Source organism: Lissotriton helveticus, chromosome 10 (genome assembly GCF_964261635.1).
Source record: "Lissotriton helveticus chromosome 10, aLisHel1.1, whole genome shotgun sequence".
NCBI classification, from domain to species: Eukaryota; Metazoa; Chordata; class Amphibia; order Caudata; family Salamandridae; genus Lissotriton; species Lissotriton helveticus.
In genome coordinates, this window is record NC_136071.1 from 1,201,274,688 (window position 1) to 1,201,295,511 (window position 20,824).

General features: G+C 44.4%; 1 protein-coding gene across 1 annotated transcript in view; it reads right to left on the reverse strand.

Annotated features, from left to right (window-relative positions):
- LOC144785687 (trimethyllysine dioxygenase, mitochondrial-like) overlaps positions 1–20,824 on the reverse strand; it is a 135,438-nt gene that overhangs the window by 13,343 nt on the left and 101,271 nt on the right. The window contains exon 5 of the mRNA XM_078664481.1: positions 8,016–8,246. Within this exon, the coding sequence (XP_078520607.1) occupies positions 8,016–8,246 (231 nt within the window). The remainder of the gene's footprint in view (positions 1–8,015; positions 8,247–20,824) is intronic.

A 20,824-nucleotide genomic window follows, 5' to 3' on the forward strand; every position in this document is an offset into this window, starting at 1 on the left:
CACCCCAGTACAGAGATCTGGCCCTAAATCCATCGCTTTTTTGCTCACCATGCCATTCCAGTTTGGACCCACCCATATGCAAATCAGCCTTGACCATGCGCCCAATGGGAACAGTCCAGCAAGAACTGTCTGGCCAGGTCAAGGGAAGACATGGCTTTGCAGTTTGGGCTGCACTGTTCCCATGAGGCACAGGGTCAGACTGATTTGATTATGGCCATGTCTGAACTGGGGTGGCATAGTAAGCTAAAGAATGATAATGGATTAAACCCAGATCAGTTGACTGGGGGGGAGTGTTTGCAATGTTCAACACTCCGTCCATCATCCGCTTTGGTTTTGCTAATTTCGCCTTAAGTTGGCTGGGTATGCCCAGACGTGGGTCCCTCGCTCACTTGGACACTGGATTCAAGATAGCCTCGCTGATGAGGGTTATGAACGCAAAACCAGTCCCAGGATGCTTGTTTCCAGTCCAAGGAAGGCATGGCTTGGCAGTTCAGGCTGGACTGTTCCCATGAGGCACAGGGTCAGACTGATTTGCATATGGCCATGTCTGAACTGGGGTGGAGAATAACCATTCGCACTTACCACCTCTTCCCTTTTTTTCTGAGAAACAATCCCTTCCGCAAACAACAAACCATCAACCAGACCGACTAAATCTAAATCCGTATTTGTAAAGCAAGAACAAATTACCCTTACAGGTCTCAAGGTGCTGGGGGCCGTTGTGGAAATTAAGTGAGTTATTGCCCAGAGTCACATGGTGCTGAGCTGAGCGTCTGCAGCCGGGGATTGAACTGTGAACCCTGTGCTCCGAAGTCACCTGCCCGAGCCGATGCACCACACCTCTCCACCGACTACACAGTCAAATTCTTCAGCTTGATCACCACTGACAACTTGAGTAGTTGGACAGCATGAAAGGAAGTATGCCCCAGAAATGTTTCCTCCAGGGATGAGTTTTGCTCTAAAATTAAACTTTTGTTTGACATTTGCATTGTTTTCTCCTTTTAATCTTATACAAAAAATTATTTAACTAAACATGTGCACATTTTTTATAACAAATTCAGCAGCCTGAGATTGGTCTTATTAAATTTCCCATCATTCAATAGATAGACCAGAGGCTTATGGTCAGTGACCAACAAAAACGCTCTACTACATAGATAAGTATAAATGTGAATAATGGCCCATACTCATGCTAACACCTCTCCTGCGATAGGACTATAATTGTTTTCAATATTAGAAAGTCTCCTCAAGGCAAAGGCTGCTGTATTCTCTTTACACTCACAATTTGACTCAGTGCAGGCCAACTCCTACACCACTGTCAATAACCACAACTATAGGTTTTGCGTTACTGTTTACCGCCAGTAGAGAGGAAGCATTTAAGATCAAATTTTACAACAAATTAAAAGTTACACTCTCTAGCTCTCCCAAACAGTATTTAACACCACTTCAAAGATTCCTCAAAGTGTCTTTTTGAAAAGCAACATTTTCTAGATTATATTATATGGGATGACCTAGGTATCGTAGTTCGCTCAACAGAAAGTGGCATTTTTTTTTCTTCATCATGACACCATTTCTTGTTAAGATACTAAATACCATGTCGAAAATGAGCTAAGGCTATTTTACTATGTTGGTATGAATCAGACTATCATCTTCATATTTCAGAACATTAGAAATAACCCAAAACATCTGATACATTAACTTCTGAAATTTAGAAAGTAGCAACCGAGTCTAAGCCAGAGGGCATTCCCAAAAACCTAAAGTCCCAAAAAGAGGTTTTAAATGCAGGTATAAATTGAGACTACCCACTTCGTTCAACCTGATGATAGGCAGTTCTAAGATCTAAAGTGGCCAACACTTTGGCATCACCTATCTGTGCCAACATTTCTTGTATCTTAGACAGAGGAACACAATCTAATTAAATATGCCTATTTAAGCATATAAAGTCAACACAACGCCTCAGCTCTCTCATCTTCTTCTTGGCCATGACAATAGTTGAAATCCATTGTGAACAATGAATGGTTCTATGACTTTCTCTTTAACAAATGTGTCTAAATGATCTTGGATGTATTTTATTATTTACTATTTATTTAGTAATTTTATATAGCGCTGGCAAGACCCGGCACAGTTTTGTATAGCGCTGGCAAGAGCACTTTACATCCGTACAACTTAACATTAAAATAACAATTGTAATCAGAATAATTAAGTCAAATCGCATCAAATCAGTGGTTGGGAATGAGGGTGGAGAAATAAAATGGAGTGGGTATCGGGAGAGCTGAGGTTTTAGATGCTGTCTCATTGGGCGATTGGTGCTTTGCTAGTTGAGGTGCCAGCTGAGGAAGAGATCCTTAGTTATCTCTTGAAGCTCAAGAAGGAGGGCTTTATCCTGATATGGATTGGACTGGTGTTCCAGATTTTCAGGGCATTTCAAGACAAGGAGTGTACCAGAGTTTTTTGTTTGTGGGCTTTGGGCGGGATGAGGAGTAGAGTGTTAGAGCTTCTGAGGTTTCTCATTCGACCTTCCTTTTTTAGTTTAGAGTTCGGATTTGTTTGTTTGTAGATTTATATAGTTCAGCTTATCACCTGTGAGGGTATCCAGGCGCTGTCCTAAGTGATTTTCCCAGAATTACAGGATGTTGCACAATGCTGAGACTAGAACCAGGACCTTCAGCTGTCGAGTCTGGGTAAGTTGGTTTTCCAGTGTGAGGGGCTTTGTAGGTGAGGCCAACAATTCTGCAGCATATCAGTTCTTTCAGAACTGGGGAGATGTGTTCATATGTTTTTTTATTCCTCTGACCATTCTGGCTACTGCGTCGAGAGTGATTCTAAGGGGTACAAGATGGAATTTGGCATTGCCTGTGAAGGTGGTGTTCCTGTAGTCCAGTCTTGACAGCACCATTGCTTGTGTGGCAGATTTGAAAACATGTTGCGGTTTGTAGGGTTTGATTTTGTTCAGACATTTCAGGTTCTAGAAGGCACTTTGCGCACTATTCTTTATATGGTTTATCATGATCAGTCTGGAGTCCAGTGATATACCTAGAGATTTAATGGAGTTGGCTGGTGCTAGGGTGTAGTTAAGGGCATCTATGAAGTTGATCCATTCTTGCATCTGGGAGGACTGCTCTGTCTTTGATAAAAGCTGTATTTCTGTCTTACCTTAGTTGAGTTTGAGGTGGTTGTGAGATAGCCAGTGTGGGACTTCTTTGAAGGTGGTATTTAAACTGTGTATGTCTTCTAGCGAGGATATTTCCATGTAGATCTGGGTGTCATCTGTGTATAAATGGAAGGGATTTTTTGCTTGGTTGAGAATGACTGTGAGGGGTTCCATGTGATATTGAACAGTGTTGATGAGAGGACAGAGCCTTGCAGAACACTGCCTGTTATTGCCGTTGTATCTGAGTTATGATTGCTTATTTTTATTTGTTGAGCATGGTTATGTGGAGAAGATGCAAACCAGCATAGGACCATCCCATCCTCACTTATTCTTTTCTTCAGGGAATCCAAGAAAAGCTTGTGGTCGACCATGTTGAAGGCCGCTATAAGTCAAGGAGTAGGCAGCATCAGCCTGTATCCAGGGATTTGTGTAGGTCATCTACTATGGTCAAGATAGCTGTTTCCATGCTACATCCTCTTCTGAAGCCTGATTGGTGAGGGTCCAGGAGTTTGCCGGTGTCGATTTGTTGGTTTAGTTGTGAGAGAACACATCTCTCTAAAGTTTTGGCTAGGAAGGGGGAATTGGAAATTTGTCTAACGTTGTTGAGGTCATTCAGGTCTGCTCCCTGTATTTAAGCAGTGGTTTGACTTTACCAAGTTTTAGACAGTCTTGCATGACTCCAGACATCAGGGAGCTGATTATGATTTTAGTACAGATGTGTGTTAGGGCATGGTTGAGTTTGTTTACCAGCAGTGCTGGGGGTCAGCAAGGTGGGAGGAGGGTATGGACATAGCTATCAGAGCAGATATGTCCATCTCCACAAGTTGGTTGAATACCTTCCAGCTCCTAGGGTTTATGTGGGGCTCTTAGGTTAAAATGAACTTGTTGATGTCCGGTGGAGTGGTTGTTCCTAGGGGGGCATTGCTATAGAAAGAGGCTTTTTCATTCATAATGTGTTTTTTGTTGTTCCTGAGCTGTTCCAGATGAGCTGTGGATGGGTTAGTTTGCCGGAGTCTTTTGGTTGCTTTGAGCTGTCTTCCTTCAGTGTTGAGGTCTTTGTTGAACCACAATCTCGAGGGAGTATGTCTCATCTTTTCAGTTTTAGATGGGCTACTTGGTCCAGGATAGAGGACATTGTTAAGTTGTAGTGGGAGGTGAGTTCAATTGTTGAGAGGTTCTCTGATGGGGGCGGGTAGTAGTAACACAATTCGTTCTTCAAGGCCCTGAAGAGGAATTTGCCTTATGTTTTTTCATCCATTGGAGTATTTGTTTGGTGCAAGTAGGGTGGGGGGACACTTTGTTGGAATGGAACAAAATTAAGTAGGAGTCTGACCAGTCAACAGGGAGGTTGCTGTCTATGGTTAGTATTTCTTCATGGGCTATGATAGTGTCCAGGTTTGAGCCTTTATTGTGGGTTTGAACTTTGCAGAGCTGGGAGAGGTTCTTACTGTGTAGGAAGTCATGTATGGATTGGTTTACAGTGTTGTGTTTATTGTTCTAGTGATGGTTGAGGTCACCCAGGATGATGCTATTGGTGTGTGAGAGTGAGCAGTGAGTTATCATATCTGCTAGCCATTCACCAAAAGTGCATTACCTGGTGGGTAGTAGAGAAGGTGACAGTTCATTGTGATGTTATCTTTCATCCGTATGGTGATGCTGATATATTTAGAAGTATTGTAGGAAAAGGTTTATGCTTTCTTTAGTTGAAATTGTTCTTATAGAGAATGGCGATGCCTCCACCGTGGCGGTCCTTCCTGTCTTTCTTTCTTTCTTTCTTTATGATTGAAAACATGGGCGAGTCAAGTGTGTCCATGAGGATTCTTGAGAGAAATGCTCATGTTTTTGCAATGATCACCCAGACACGGCGAAGAAGAGGAGGAGGGAAGCCCTGGGACGCCGCAGTACAGGTAAGTGGTTTAGTTTTAATGAATGTCTAATTAATTGTTAATAGGGTGGTGGAAGCGGGGGCTTTCCAACTCCGCTTTGCTAAGGAGTGTGCAGAGTTTTGCCTACTCTGCGTTACGCCTGTGCCTACCTATTACTCTGTGCGTGCTGAAAACAAACAGGGAGAGTGTATCAGCAACAGTGTGGTGTGGGGCATGGGAAATACTGCCTTTGTTGATGTTCCCAGTGCCTTAAAACAAAGAATGAACTTACTCAGTGTGTACTGTGGATTAGAAGAAGCTGAATTAATCAAAAGTTCCAACTGGGATTAAATCATTGGATGATCTAGTAGGGAAACACAAGAGGTAGAGATTGGTCACCCCCAGTACCTCCAGGTATAGACAAAGAAATAATCAAAAGACACAGACAGGGTCGGGGACTGACACATACCTCCGAGCTCTGTCAAGGTAAACCGGATCTCTGGCGATCGGGACTGTGATAACATCTGTTAAATACAGACCGCAAGGCCGTCAACGTGCACGCTACACACGAGCACGTAACCTGATCAGCCGCTAGATGCTAGCAATGCTGACCCAAGGTGGCCGGAGTCAGTGTGTGAGGTGACGTGTCAACTATTCGCTGGAGAGAGGGGTGCACTCGAATGAGGTCGTGGCCACCGGGAAAGTAGTTTGAAAGGATGTAATGAATATCAATACAACAAGAATGCACAATAACATGTAATACAATGTAATGCAAAGGTCCGAGTCAAGCATGATACATAGATAGTTCTCCATATGCATAGATAGGCGGAGCCTTGATATAAAAGGTTCATGACCGTATGACAAAGTAAAAGTGTAATAGGGCCGATCTACGGGATTACAACATGAGGGCCCATTTAATAATACAAGTCACAAATAGTTCATTCATTGGAAAGACATGACAATTGTGCACTGGTGGCATCCAATTCATTTAACCCATCAAACACTCTGTCAAAGGAGTGCATCCATTTACATTCATGGCCGTTGAGAACAGAGTTGCTATGTCCGCCCCTGACGCCCAATGAGACCTTCTCTAGAACCACCCATTTGAAGCTTTCTGGCAAATGGATCAATGTCTGAAAATGGTCTACCAAGGGTGCACAAACAGTGCCCCACCTAACCCGGCTGCAATGTTGAACAATGCAAACTTTTACTTTCTGGCGTGTCTGTCCTATGTACAACTGATTACATGGGCAAATGAAGGCATAAATGGCATCAGTAGTGTTGCAGTTTGTGTGGGTTTTTAGATCGACTGTGTGGTGTTTGTAACTAAATTGCCTGGTTTCAGTGGTTAAACTGCATGCTTTGCATCAGCCGCCTTTGTGACGGCCACGATCTCAGGTAGGTGCCACAGAGTTTGAATTGACGGTTGTGGTGGAGTCTCCAAGAGTGAGCAGACCACATGGTTTCATCTGCTTTTACCTTCTTAAATGAATGCATTGGTCATTCAACCAGATCTAGATCATCCGCGATCAGTTTCCAATGGTGGTTCACAATCCATTTGATTTCGTTGCTGTAAGGAGTGACACAAATCATTCTATTTCTTGAATCATTAGCCCGTAACTTAGGTGTTAACAGAGTCTTCCTCGGTTTGAACCAAGCCTTTTGATTGCTTGTTTGACTAGTCTCCTCGTATACCCCCTCTCGATGAGACGATTGAAACGTCCCTCTGATTCTCCAAAGTAGACCTCTTCAAGGGAGCATTTACGATGGATCGAGGAAAATTGCCCAAAGGGCAAGAGATCCCTCAAGCCTCTGGGGGGATGGCTGCTTTATCTCAGTAATGTTTTCCTTTCAGTTGGATTCCTGAAGAGGGTGGAATACAATACGTTGTTCCCCATCTTGATTGAGTTATCCAGGTAATCAATCGTCTTTGAGTCAGAATGCATCGTAAACTTGATGTCAGTTAATCTCTCATTGAACCATGAAAAGAAGGATTACAGTTCAGTATGACTTCCTGTCCAGATGAGCAAAATGTAATCTATGTAGCTCTCCACAAGGTTATGTCAGTGTAGGGGTTATCTCCATTGAGGATGAATGTAATCTCAAAATCGTCCATGTACAGGATTGCAATGTTCGGTGTGAAGTTCGCATCCATGGCAACTCCTTTGGTTTATAAGTAATATTCACTCTGGAAGAAGAAACATTTTTGCATCATCGCGATCTCCAAGAGTTTAATGATGAATTCCGTCTGAACCAGGGATGGCAGCAGTCTCTTGTCTAACACTGTGCCCATAACTCTGAGGGCTGGTAACTGTGGGATACTCGTATACAAAGAAGCAATGTCTAAAGTGACCAGTAGTTGATTTGTTGAATCATAAGGCAGGTTACACAAGCCCTGGGGGGCAGGTTGCTTCACTGTCCCCTTTGCTTGTCTGCCTTGTGGTCTTCAGTGTTTCCTCTCACCCTCTGTATGTATGGTATGTGCCACTTAAGCTGTGTTGGCAGTCCCCTCTCACACCCATGTGCTTATGGCAAGTGCCACTGTAAGTTGTGTAGTGTGTACCATCTCGTGTCATGCATGGCACATGCCCTGTAGGCTGTGCAGTGAGCCCTCTCTCTTGCCATGTAACTGTATGGCAGATGCCACTGTAAGCTGTGTAGTGTGTACACTCTCATGCAATGTATTTTTATGGCACATGCCACTTTCAGCTGTGTTGTGAATACCTTTCAAGCCATGCTCCTGTTTGCCACATGCCACTGTAAGCCATGTAATGAGCCCTCGCTCATACCATGTGCCTTCATGCATATGCCACTTTAAGCTGTACAGTGAGCTCTCTCTTGTGCAATGGCCCCTGTATGGCACATGCCAGTGTAAGCTCTGGAGGGAGCCCTCTCTCATGCCCCTGTGCCCGTGTTCGTCATGTCAATGTGTCATTGAGGTCTGTCTGGGTTCTGGAGCTTGTTTTCCCTTGATGCTCCCAGCAGGCAGTCCCTTTGGGTCTTACCTGATCATATGCGGTTCCTGAGCCCCAGGGTGAACACTCAGTAGAGGCGCCTCTGATGCCATGTGGATCCCCGGCTCCTCCTCAGTGTACTCCTGCCTCACCGGGACTGTGCAGAGGGTGGCCCAGTCCTCAGGATTTCGTTGTCGAATCTGATCAGCAGCATAACACCCATCTACGAGCACCGTGCGGCCTCCAACGCCATCATGCTTCAGGCAGTGGAAGAGAATGACACTGAGGTGAACAAGACAGAATTTGAGAGTTAATCGAGGCACACTCCTGAGACTACGAACATAGGATGAATAATGTCCGAGTTAATCACGATACACTCCCGATTCTACAAGCATGGGTGAACAATGTCAGAGTCAATCGGAGCACACTCCTGGGTCTGTGAACATAGTTACAACTGATTAACTGTGGGCCAAAAATTGGATTTTGTTTTGGCCCACAGGAAGCACTTACAAATAAAGCAGGTGCTTGAGTTGAAGCTAACTTGTAACCATTTTAGAATAGCGCCAGCAAGCTGCCAGAGTTGAAGTTGCTTACTTGCAAGTTGCAACTATTCTCTGACCCTGTCCTGACCCTAAACAGCCGGGTGCCCGAGGCAGGGTCAGAGAATAGTTACAACTTGCAAGTAAGCAACTTCAACTCTGGCAGTTTGTCGGCGCCAAATTCTAAAATGGTTATAAAGTTAGCTTCAACTCGGGCACCTGCCTTAACTCTGTAAGTGCTTCCTATGGTCCAAAAATTAAACCTCAACAGGAAGCACTTACATATATAAATAAAGCAGGTGCCTGAGTTGAAGCTCAACTTTAGTAACGTTTTAATCATCCCAAAACATTAGTGAGCACGGTCGAGGCTGGGTAAGTGTGCTTTAATCCCATATCTGCCGTCGAAAATTAGCGGTAATACTCGAGGGAGGTCTTTGAATCCATGAGTTTCTCTAGCGCAATCCCCGTGTAGTTCCTGTGACCAGGAGGCTGCTTTCTCCTCACCTGCTGCCCTGCTCGCTCTCTGACCCTTTATTCACAAGAGGCATGTTGACACGTATACAAGCCCTGCACCACACTCTAGCGGTATCAAATGTCTTCCAGCCCATTCCCAACTATGATGGACAGCTCACTTAAGGGACCTCAGCGCCTTTTGGCGCGGTGGCAAAGTTACAGGCACACATGGTGGCAAATCTGGCCATTTATGCAGCTGCAGTGTAGGAAAAGCACTATACATTTACCCAACGAGCTAGCACTTACTGATTAGCCAGTAGAAAGTACTCCAGTTGAATAGAGTGCAAATCGCAAAACAATCCGTGAGTTCCCGGGAATATCCGCGAATTTGTGGATTTTTTTGCGAATTCGCGGACCGCAGATCCGCAAAATTCGCCCATACTTACAAATGATGTCAGTCACTCAAGATAGACTCTTAATTGTACAAGCATTGTCAAATACTGTCATAATCAATCAAGGCACACTCCTGGATCTACGAACATAGCGGCTGATTCCAATGATGGTCAGATGAGCGAACGACTGCCATCGTTGCAAGAATGGGACCAGCTGAGAGGGAGTCAGCGGTCTGCCTGGCAAATTACGATCAGAACACCGTGGAGAAGTTGGAAACATGCCTCTTAGCATTGAGGCTTGTGCTGCTTCCCGAAAAAGGGCAGCAGCACAAGCCTCAAGGGCCTTATTTGTAAACATCCCTGCCCCCTGTGGCAGGCACCATTCAGTGCCTGCCACACAGTGCAGGGCAAGCCCGGACTGGCCATTGCGGGCACCGGGCAATCCCCCGGTCGGCCGCAAGGGTGGGGGCCGGTTTTGGGCCCTGGGGGCCGATTTTGTTACAGAGCCGTTTTTGCAGCATAGCTGCAAAATCGGCCCTGTAACAAAATCGGCCGAAAAGCGGCCCTGGCAAAGCGTTCGCATCCCCCGAGGGTGGGGCGGCCGAGCACTTTGCCAGGGCCGGTTTTGGTTCCCAGTCCGGCCCTGGTGCAGGGATGTTTAGGGGGGTCCGATAGGTGCCCCTCAGACCCCATAGCAGAGGGCCAAGGGGGAAGGGAGGACAACAAGGGCCCTCAAAGTCACTTTCTGTCTGCCTTTTCATGGCGGTGGACTAGCATGAAAGGGCAGTATGGAGAGGGACACTGTAATCCCTATGGTGGGCCTGAGCAGGAACTGCCCCTATTGTAAGGATTACTGTCCCTCCAACAACGGGATCCTTGAGCTCGTCAGATGTGCTGCCACCCGCCGCATCATAATGCGGGGAGCAGGCCTGCAGGGGCCAATGTAGGTGGGACCGCCTCCGATGGCTTTACGGTGGCTGTCCCACCTCCATCGTAATCAGACCCATAGTTACAAATAATGTCAGAGTCAATTAAGGCACACTCCTGGATCCATGAACATAGTTACAAATAATATCAGAGTCAATCAAGGCAGACTCATGAGTCTATGAACATAGTTACGAATAATGTCAGAGTGAATCAAAATGCACTCCCAATTTATACAAGCATTGGCAAATATTGTTCAGAGTCAAATGAGGCACACTCCATATTCTATGAACATAGGGGCCGATTACGACGTCAGTGGGACCGACATTGACGATGTGGGTCCAACTGACATCTTTAACTGGGGTCAGACTGCCATAATATGATGCAGTTGATCTGACTTTATTGCCCCAGGGACCAGCGAATAGCTTCCTGACGGGCTCTATGAGCCCACCAGCCGGTCGATCGGATCGCATTCCCTATAATGAAGGCAGTGCCTTCTCAAGGGCTGCCGTGGGAATTATGATCCACCTTTCCGACGGCCATTTCACAATGGTTCTTCTGACATGAAAAGTTTGGCAATAAGGCTTTTTAGGGCCCTTGTCCCCCACAGCCTTCCGCTATGGGCCCTGCCTAATAATCCACATGGTGCCTGCCACAAGGTGCAGGGATCGCTGTAAACATGCCTCTTTGCATTGGGGCTTGTGCTGCCGCCCTTATTCCAGGCCCAGCGCATGCCTTAATGCAAAGACTTGAGATTCTACAAGCAGTGGCAAATAATGTCAGAGTCAATTGAGGCACACTCCTGGATCCATGAACATTGTTACAATTAATGTCAGAGTCATTTGAGGTACACTCCTGAGTCCACGAACATAGTTGCGAATAATGTCAGAGTAAATCAAATACACTCCCGCAAATAAAGTTCAAAGTCAAATGAGGGACAGTCCTGAGTCTACTAACATAGGGGCCAATTCCGAAGACAGTGGTGCCGACACTGACAGAATGTCAGTGTCGGTCCCTTTAAAATCTTTGACTGCAGTCAGACCGCCACATTACGATGCGGTTGATCAGACGGCATTGCACCAGGGAATGACTAACAGTTTACAAGCGACTCTAGGAGCTTGTTGGGCAGTTGTTTGGATTGCATTCCCCACGATGGGGCCAGTGCCTTCTCAGGCATTGCCATGGGGATTACAATCCACCTTTCCGCAAGACATTTCACGTTGGTTCTTTCGATGTGAAAAGTTTGTCGAAAAGGCTTTTTTTGGGGAGCCAAGCAGGGACCCTGTCCCCTTTGGCTCTCTGCTATGGGCCACATGGGGAACCTGTGGTACCCACCTAAAAATCCCTGCATGGTGTGCCAGGCACCGCATGGTGCCTTCCACAGGGTGCAGGGATGTTTGTAAAAATGCCTCTATACACTGGGGCTTGTGCTGCGGCCCTTTTATGGGCCACAGCGCAAGCCTCAATGCAAAGATACATGTTTCCAACTACCTCCAAGACAGCTGTATCCCAATTTGGTGGGCGGGACCATCAATTATCTGTCGGTCGGTCCCTTCCCGCAATGACAGCGGGCGGATGCTCGTCTGACTGCCATCGTAATCGGCCCCATAGTTACAAATAATGTCAGAGTTAATCGAGGCACACTCCTAGGTCTGTAAACATAGCTAAAAATAATGTCAGAGTCGATCAAGATACACTCACGAGAGTCTATCGAGGCACACTCCTGAGTCTACGGACATAGTTCCAAATAATGTCAGAGTAAATCAAGATATTCTCCCTATTCTACAGCTATGGGCAAATAATGTCACAGACAATCGAAGCACACTCCTGGGTCTTCAAACACACAAGGCTTTCACAAATATGACTTATGCTTGTGACTTTTCACCATTTCCCAGGGTAAAGTTACTGATGACACTTGTATGTCTACATTTCCTTAAACATGTGCTTGATCCGGATGTATGAGTGTAGGCTAGTACTGCCAAAAAGGAGCAGTACTAAGACCCATACATGGCCATCTACTAATACTGTGACATCCTCCAATAGAAACTAATGGAGGCAAGGACTTACATTAGAACCACAAAGGAAACACTGTCAACTTAAAAATAAATATCTAAACTTTTAAAAACCATATATACATTAAATTGAACATTAGAAAAAGTATCTAACAGTAGAACATATTTATTAAAATAATTCACTATTTATTTGCTTCTAAAATAAAATTACATTGGTTGCAAGTATTTCTGTTCATTACTTTTAATAAATATTAAAATCATTTATTTTTACTAAACAGTCAGAAGGAAAGGGAGATTGGGGTCCCAATAGTGGGCACCCTTCTTTCCTGGCCCTAAGCTGTGGGCACTGGGGGGCACCCAAGGTGCCCCTCTATATATCCCTGCACCATGTGGCAGGTACCACCATCTTAATCGGACTCTAAGTAATAATAAATTAATAATATTTAATTAACGTCCGATTATATTATCCTACAAATTCAACAACTAACACCTAATGTATAATCTAAAAAAATAATGTATTAACATATTTTACAATATAATGTATTATTTCTATAATTTTTCTACATTAACTAAATGTATTATTTAGTATAATTAATTTCCCACACACCCTTTACACATAGAAAAACTGAAAAAACTCAAAATGAATTTTACCCCTACAATCCCACAACCCGCTCCTAAAATTTAAAGTAACAAAAAAAGATTTACACAATTAACACAATTGTCAATTAAATAATGAATACCAATTAATAACTAACTATTGCTTGATTAAAATTAAATTATTTCCGACCCCATACCCCTACAAAGACCACAACCCACATGTAATATTAGTGTAATAATATTAATTATCAATTAAATAATTAATATTTATAAAAAATAATCATTTATTAATTATATGTACATTATTTCCCAACCATTAGCCCTATAAACTCCACAACCCACAACTAAAACGTAACTTAAAAACAACTAGTTGCACAATTAACATAATAACTTATCAATTCAATAACTAATAAGTATTAATTAGTTATATTATATCACTCATTACATGGTCAGTGACAACACTGATGACATTACTGATGACATCTCGAATGGCAGCACTATGCAATTACATCTTCTCATCTGTCTATCCCCTGCTAATCAAGTGTTGCCTACACTATGGAGTGCACCGGTAACTTCACTTACTCCATCACTTACCCCCCAAACCTCTCAAAAAAAGCAGCTGAAGACTTCAAACACAACTTATTAAAATCTCATCATGAAACCCCAATCTCTGACCCATACTTCTCAATGAAGAAAGGGGTCATCAAGGATGACATCATCTTCTATTCTAAAAGAAGAGCTCAATGGAGAAAAGCCTTTCTCGCTCTCTTTACTGTCTCTCTCATGAAGAAAATAGCGCACGGATTCACACTATCTATCCTCCCTCCCTATTCTTCAATGCAGCAGCCACGTCAATATCTATCATAATGGAATTATCCTCACCCAATCAACCGACCACAACCTTAATATGATAGATAACATATTTCCACTCATCAAGGAGAGAGTTACTCTAACACACTCCTCCTCTCCATCCAATCGTTCCGAAATTTTCAACTCCCATCCGGATCCCGTAGTAATTCAGGATTCCTAGCTGTCCCCATCTGCTCCGACACAAACTCTAGACCTCAACGACACCCCACCTAACAACTCATTCCACCTTATAATCACCTCACTCCTTAACACTACCAATACACTCACTATCCCTCCTCACCCTGCACTACCTCTCCCACCCTCCCCCTCACCATTACTCCCAGCACCTCCCATCAACCCTTCAGGCCCACCTACACCCCCACTGTTCCTGGCATAGCCGTCTCTCAGTCCCCTCCCCCTCCAACTTCCTCACTCCCTCCCTCCATTGACATACACTCAGAAAGAGCACTTTGCAATGTCTCCAACCACGACTCCCACTCAAACAACACTAAAGATGCTACTACTCCGCCTACTCCCTCAGTCCATCCTTCCAATAAGGATACTCTCACGCCTGACCCCAGACTTGACCAGATTTTATCAGCCCTTCAGCAAGTCAAAACTGACATCCGAACCCTACACGACCTTATCATACAACAACCCGAATTCACTTGCACTAAACAGTAATACAGATCTTTCCCACACTCCAAGAACTCTACGCACCCAACATCTACTTGCAAGCTGCCAGACACAGGGATCTCCATGTTGGAGCACAGTTCTGCATGCTAATGCCTTATCCCGCTCTATCAGATGATAAACCCTCTATCTGCTATAGAATTAGGGGCCCTCCTTCGCTCATACGAGCTACCTCACCATCCACATAATGCTGGGCCTCCAGTTATCTCACATACAGACTCCCAAATACAATCTATCCCTATCAACACATAAAGAGCCACCAGACACAACCCCAGAGGCATAGTTGAAAATAACTTCACTAGAATCCCCATCACAATCGAACCCCTCACAGTATGCAACAAGACGCAACTAAATTGTATTCTCCTAAACTGCTGATCCGCATCTAGACATGCAGCCGATATAGCTGACCTACTACTCACTAACGAACCAGACATTCTGATCCTGACGGAAACTTGGTTAAATGAAGCATCTACTCCCATTATGGACATTCTGCTACCCCCTAACTATGACATCACCAGACTAGACAGAATGGACAAGCCAGGAGGTGGGATAGCCTGCATACATCAGAAAAATTTAACAGTGACCAACTCCAATGCCCCTGCATTATCCTCCTGTGAATACCTCTGCTTAAACATCGCTAGTAATAACAAACAAATATGTACCTTACACACATTCTACCACCCTCCTGGAGATAACCTCACATTCATGGAACAGCTCATGGATATTCTAGCGTCAAATGACAGCCAACAAAATAAGCAAATATTCCTGGGGGAATTCAACCTTCGTTGGGATGACCAGAAAGACCCAGGGGTAAACAGCCTCAAAGCTTTCCTCGCTGACCTCAATCTTGACCAAATATGTAACAGCCCAACACACGACAAAGGTGCAATTCTCCACATAGTAATCTCTAAAGTGAACTCCACACAGCTCGACTCGGTCCTCCCCTGTGACTGGTCTGACCATCACATCATTACATTCCAAGCCTTGGAAACGGTTAAACAACTCCCAACACAACCCTTGAGAACTAAGATCTGGAAGAGAAACGTGAGAAACGTCGGCTCTGACCTTATAGCATCAGCTAATTCAAACCTTCCATGTCCCCGGAAGACCTAGCCGATGTCCGGGGACTGACCAATCACTACTTCCACTCCATGAACAACCTACTAGACAAAATAGCCCCGCTTCAACTGAAAAGAACTTCCACAAAAGACTCAAAACCATGGTATGATGGGAGGCTAAATGCAGACAGACGCTCTCTCAGAGTAATTGAACAACGTTGGAGAGCCGTCCCTCAGCTGACCACCTCAAGCTTATAAGAATCGTCAGAAACTCCTATTTTAGGAAGATCAGAAAATCTAAAACCGACTTCTTCAGGACTCAACTAGACCAAGCCAAGAACCGCCCCAAAAAGCTATTTGATCTTATCAAAACCCAAACCAAGAGCGTACACAGTCTCCTTAACGCTATCCCACTTACTCTACCCAATTGTGATGAATTTGCCTCCTTCTTCGCTTCTAAAACAGAATCTATAAAATCAGAACTACTCAAAGACCTCCTATCCCTCTCAGACATGAAAAATGAATTCATCACTGCTCTGGCTGGTGCACAAGCTAACGACCTCCCAAAATTCAAACTCAAAAACAACGCAACTTGGTCCCACTTCAACACTTACAGTGAAGACTCCATATTAAAGACTCTAACCGCACTGAATCCCTCCAATCATTTCACAGACCCGCTCCCGGCTAATTACTTAAAAGACTTCATTCCTCTGTTACTACCACTCTGGACTAAGATCATTAATACATCCCTCCTTCAAGGATCCATCCCAGACATCCTGAAAACAGGTCAGGTGTCGCCTATCCTAACGAAAACAACAGCTGACCCCTCGGACCCAAATAACTATCGTCCGATTTCCAACATACCTATTCCAGCCAAACTCCTGGAAAAATGCGTTAAAATGCAGCTGGACAGCCAAATTGATCAATTCAACCTGCTTAACCAATTTTAATCAGGCTTCCGAGCAGGTCACAGTACCGAATCAGCCATGACACATGTAATCGATGACACTCTAAAAATCCTGGACCAAAACAAAGCTTGTTTACTTATCCTACTAGACCTGTCATCAGCATTTGACACCGTCAAACATGGCAACCTGCTTGAACTCCTCAAACACAGAATGGGAATGTCCGGAACTGTATTTAACTGGTTCGCCTCTTTCTGCCAAAATAGATCCCAAAGACTCAAGGTCAACTAATACCTGTCCAACCCCATGCCAGTCACATTAGGAGTTCCTCAAGGCTCCTCCGTCTTACTCACCCTTTTCAACCTTTTTATGGAACCTCTTACCGATCTTCACAGCCACGCCACGATTCACTTCCATATGTATGCAGACGACACCCAAATCTACATCAAGATCCACTCACTTGATGACATCAAATCGCTCAACAACACACTACAAAAAACCCAAACATGGCTGGCCAAAAACCATTTGAAACTAAACTCCCTCAAAGCGGAATTCCTCTTAATCGCTCCCCCTAGGAAAAATACCACTATCCTGGATTGGCTGAAACACTTAATAGCTCTCAAAGGACAACCTCTCATCGCCGACTCTGCGAAATCGCTAGGTGTAACATTGACAGCAACCTTAAGATGCAGAAGCATATCAGCGCCTCTACAAAAGGAGCTAACCTCCACTTGAAGACCCTGTGAAAACTGAAACCCTGTCTGCCAGCCTACGATTTCAAACAAGCAGTTCAAGCCCTAGTAATTCCTAGAGTGGAATATGGGGCGGCAACCTTATGCGGCCTCCCAAGGTCATCGACAGCCCCACTAAGAGCCACTATCATCTGTGAGACTCATCACCGGTTCAAAGAGAAACTCTCAAATATCCCCGCCTGAGAGCCCTCAACTGGCTACCGTTTGAAGCAAGAATTCATCTGAAAATTGCTTGTATGACGCACAGGCCTTACACCACAACTCCCCGCACTACCTAGCTCAGAAATTGGTGCTCTCTGCGGGCATCAGAGCCTCCAGGAGTGGTAAGACTCTTCTTCTAAAACCACAACGATTTGCCAAGAAAAAAACCTATAACCGGTCCTTCTCTGGTATGGCTCCTAGGATCTGGAACGCTTTGCCCAATGAAACAAGAATGAACCCGTCCACTGCCTCCTTCAAAAAAGATGTGAAAGCAACCCTCATGGCTAAATTCACGTAAACTGTCTGTCCTTTTACGGTATATTATAACTAGTTCTGTTTTTGTGCTCCATCGTTGTCCTTTTGTTTATGTGCTAGCTTATTTGTACGTGTATAAGCTGTTATAGCTGTTTCACCTATATCTTTGTGTGCTATATCTTGTTTTCTACATATGACTTGTAAAGAGCTCTGATACTCTCAAGGGTCTTATTCACGCTATATAAAACCTTCAAAATAAATAAATGATACTGCTAGGGGATGCCAGCGTGTTATCCGGGAGGCCATGGAGTGGGACGTTGCCCCCGTCTGTACAAGAGTACAAGAGGGCTCGACTAGCAGTTCTTAAGACATTTTCTGGAAGAAATGGTTTGGCTTTCTTTAGAAGAGAGAGCTGGTACCCCATCATCCTCGTTTATTCAGCAGTGAGCTTCTTGAGGTTGAGGTTGGTGTCGAGGGTGAATTCAAGTGACTTGGCATTCAGTGAAAGTTGAGGTTCGAAGGCATTGAGCCAGGTTTTTACAGGATCTTTCTTTAGTGTTTTTGGTAAACAACGGGAATACTGTCTTGTCTGGGTTGAGGTTCAAGTAATCACTGAACATCCAGATCTGGCTGGTGTGCAAGCAGTGTTCGAGGCACTGGATTTATGAAACTGGGAATTCTTTCAAGTGAAGGTGTGTGTCATCTGCATACTGCTGAATGTTGATGCTGTTATCTGTGAGTAGAGCACCAAGCTGTTCCATGATGATGCCGTGAATCAGTTTGGAGCACAGGGGGACTAAACAGCTGATAGAGATCTTTTGCAGCCTGGACTTGCCCAAATTACTAAAATGTGTACTTAAATGTACAGAGAATCCACAGTCAGCACCAAGATCTCTGCACAGAAAAAGATAGGGGAGGCAGAGGTAGAACTTACTCATGTTGGTTTGTGAATACCATTTTGTAGTATTTTTGTAGTGCTAGTGTAGTACTAGGAAATGTACTGCAAAATGCAGTTTGTGAAGAGCCCCCACAGAGACCTATTATGTTGGGGTCAATTGAGATATGCTCCAGGGTCAACAAACATGTTAGTTGAGAATGTCAGAGTCAGTCAAAGCATACTATTAAGTGCATGTGTAGATTAACCAATATTCTCAGAGTCAGACTCAACCAAGGCGCACTCCTGAGTCCACATAAATAACAAACAATTTAAGTCAATTATGAAGATGCCTGCTAGGTTCCCCATACAGTATAAACAAAAATGTTATAGTAAAAAAAAGACCACTTCAGAGTGAAAAACCTTGGGCAGTAGGTATTTCAGTCAATAAAAGCAAACTTTGGAGTCCATGTGGTATTGACCAAGAATGTCAGACTCAGCCAAGGTGCACTCCAGAGTCTACAAACATGGAGATAAATAACGTAAGAGTTTCAAGACAAGCAGTTTGAATTCAGAGTTAGACTAGTGCAACAAATTGTACAGTAACAGTGTGTGAGGGAGCCTTCGTGATATGGCTAATTCACTATCCACAGTACCACACGAATCCAAATATTATCTCAGTGTGTCACAGTCCACTTCTACCCTCCTCCACCCTTTTAGAGGCAGGGCTGTGGGGCCTGTTTCTGATGGCTTCCATCTTTCCCATGCTCTGGCTACTGGAGTGTCCCCTAGGAGCAAAAAAACACCTATTGGAAAGATCTTGCTGAGGTACTGCTAACCACTAAATGGTTCTGTGTGAAGTATGCCAGGGTTGTCTATCTTCACTGTCCTAGCATACCATAAAGTCAGTGGGGTCTCTTGGGCTGATCCTACTACCAAAATCAAACCCACAAAAGGTGATAGGAGGAAAATGTGGAATAAGTCGGCCATTCACTCGTGTGGCATTCCAACCCATTGTTTTATTTCCCACCGTGTACCAAGAAATATGAGATCAAGGCAGCCTGGTACTTACACACCGAGACGTTGGAACAACAAAATGGCACCTGTGCATGTACACAAGGGGAGCAGCAACGAGAATACACAGTGCTTTGCTGGGTGCGCAACAAAGACAAACTAACCCCAATAGAGATAATAGCTCGAAAGGAAGGAAAGACCATTGCATACCTGATGGAGCAAGGATTCGCACGTACAGCGACTTGCTCGGATCAAGAACCTCAAATAACATTAATAAAATGTAATCAATTTGTTTGTCTTACTAATATTGCACATTTTACACTACACGGGGTGTCCCAGCGACGCTTGCCTATGTGTTTTCTCATCCTAAAACGCTTGCCACTAAAATGGCTGCTGCTACGCGGGAATTTCTACTGCGCATGCATTGGTCACACTCACGTGACGTGACGTACTCGCTGTTCTGGCGGGAATCTTCTCCACTTGCGCACTAGCTTTAAAATGGCTGCTTTGTGTTTTCACATGCCGACACTTGCACTGCTGCTTGTTGCAATTCTGTTCGTTTTGCACTAATCCTAATGCTATAGGTATTTTAAAATAATGCAAGTTATTTAGGGATTCCCTGGTATACAGTGAAATCATTTATTTCTGTGTTCTAAATTGTTTTCTTTTACTTTTCATGGATCAACGCTTGTGGGCCGGGGAGAATGATTAATACTCCATCTTTGAAATCCCTACTGCGCATGACATCCTAGCAGAGGGAAGAACACCTTGTACCAGTGGAAGTCAGCCAGCTGACTGCCACAGAGAAGATGCTCATGGGAACCGACCTGTGACCCAACAAAACGAAGCTGAACTGTACTACATTTGAAGCATTTGTATATAAACTTCGTATTCTCTATTGTATTGTGTAAAACATGTCATGGGAACCCCAAATTCAATGGGAGGTCCCAAAAAGATGTAAATTTGGACTTGAAAAGTCAAAACCGGATTGGTGTGTTGACCTATCCTACTTATGGACCAATCGAAATTGGGGATTCTTACACTTGCAACATTTGGGGGGTGGTACACTGATCCAAAAACAGTATAACTAGCCTAGGTTTAGCTAGAGAAATTGTCCGACTTGTCCGAATAGCTGACCTGTCACTGACCCAACGCACTCAATAGGTGACTGATACAGAGAGCTGCGGAGCACTCTGTCCGTAATTTCCAGAGACCTAAACGGGGTTTTGAGAAACCTTAAGTGCTGGCGGAGCACTTTGCTGGGGAATTCGATAACCCAATCGGGGTTCTTACTGATAGCTGCAGAGAGGGGGGAGCGCAGGCGTTGCTTCCGAACTGCGGG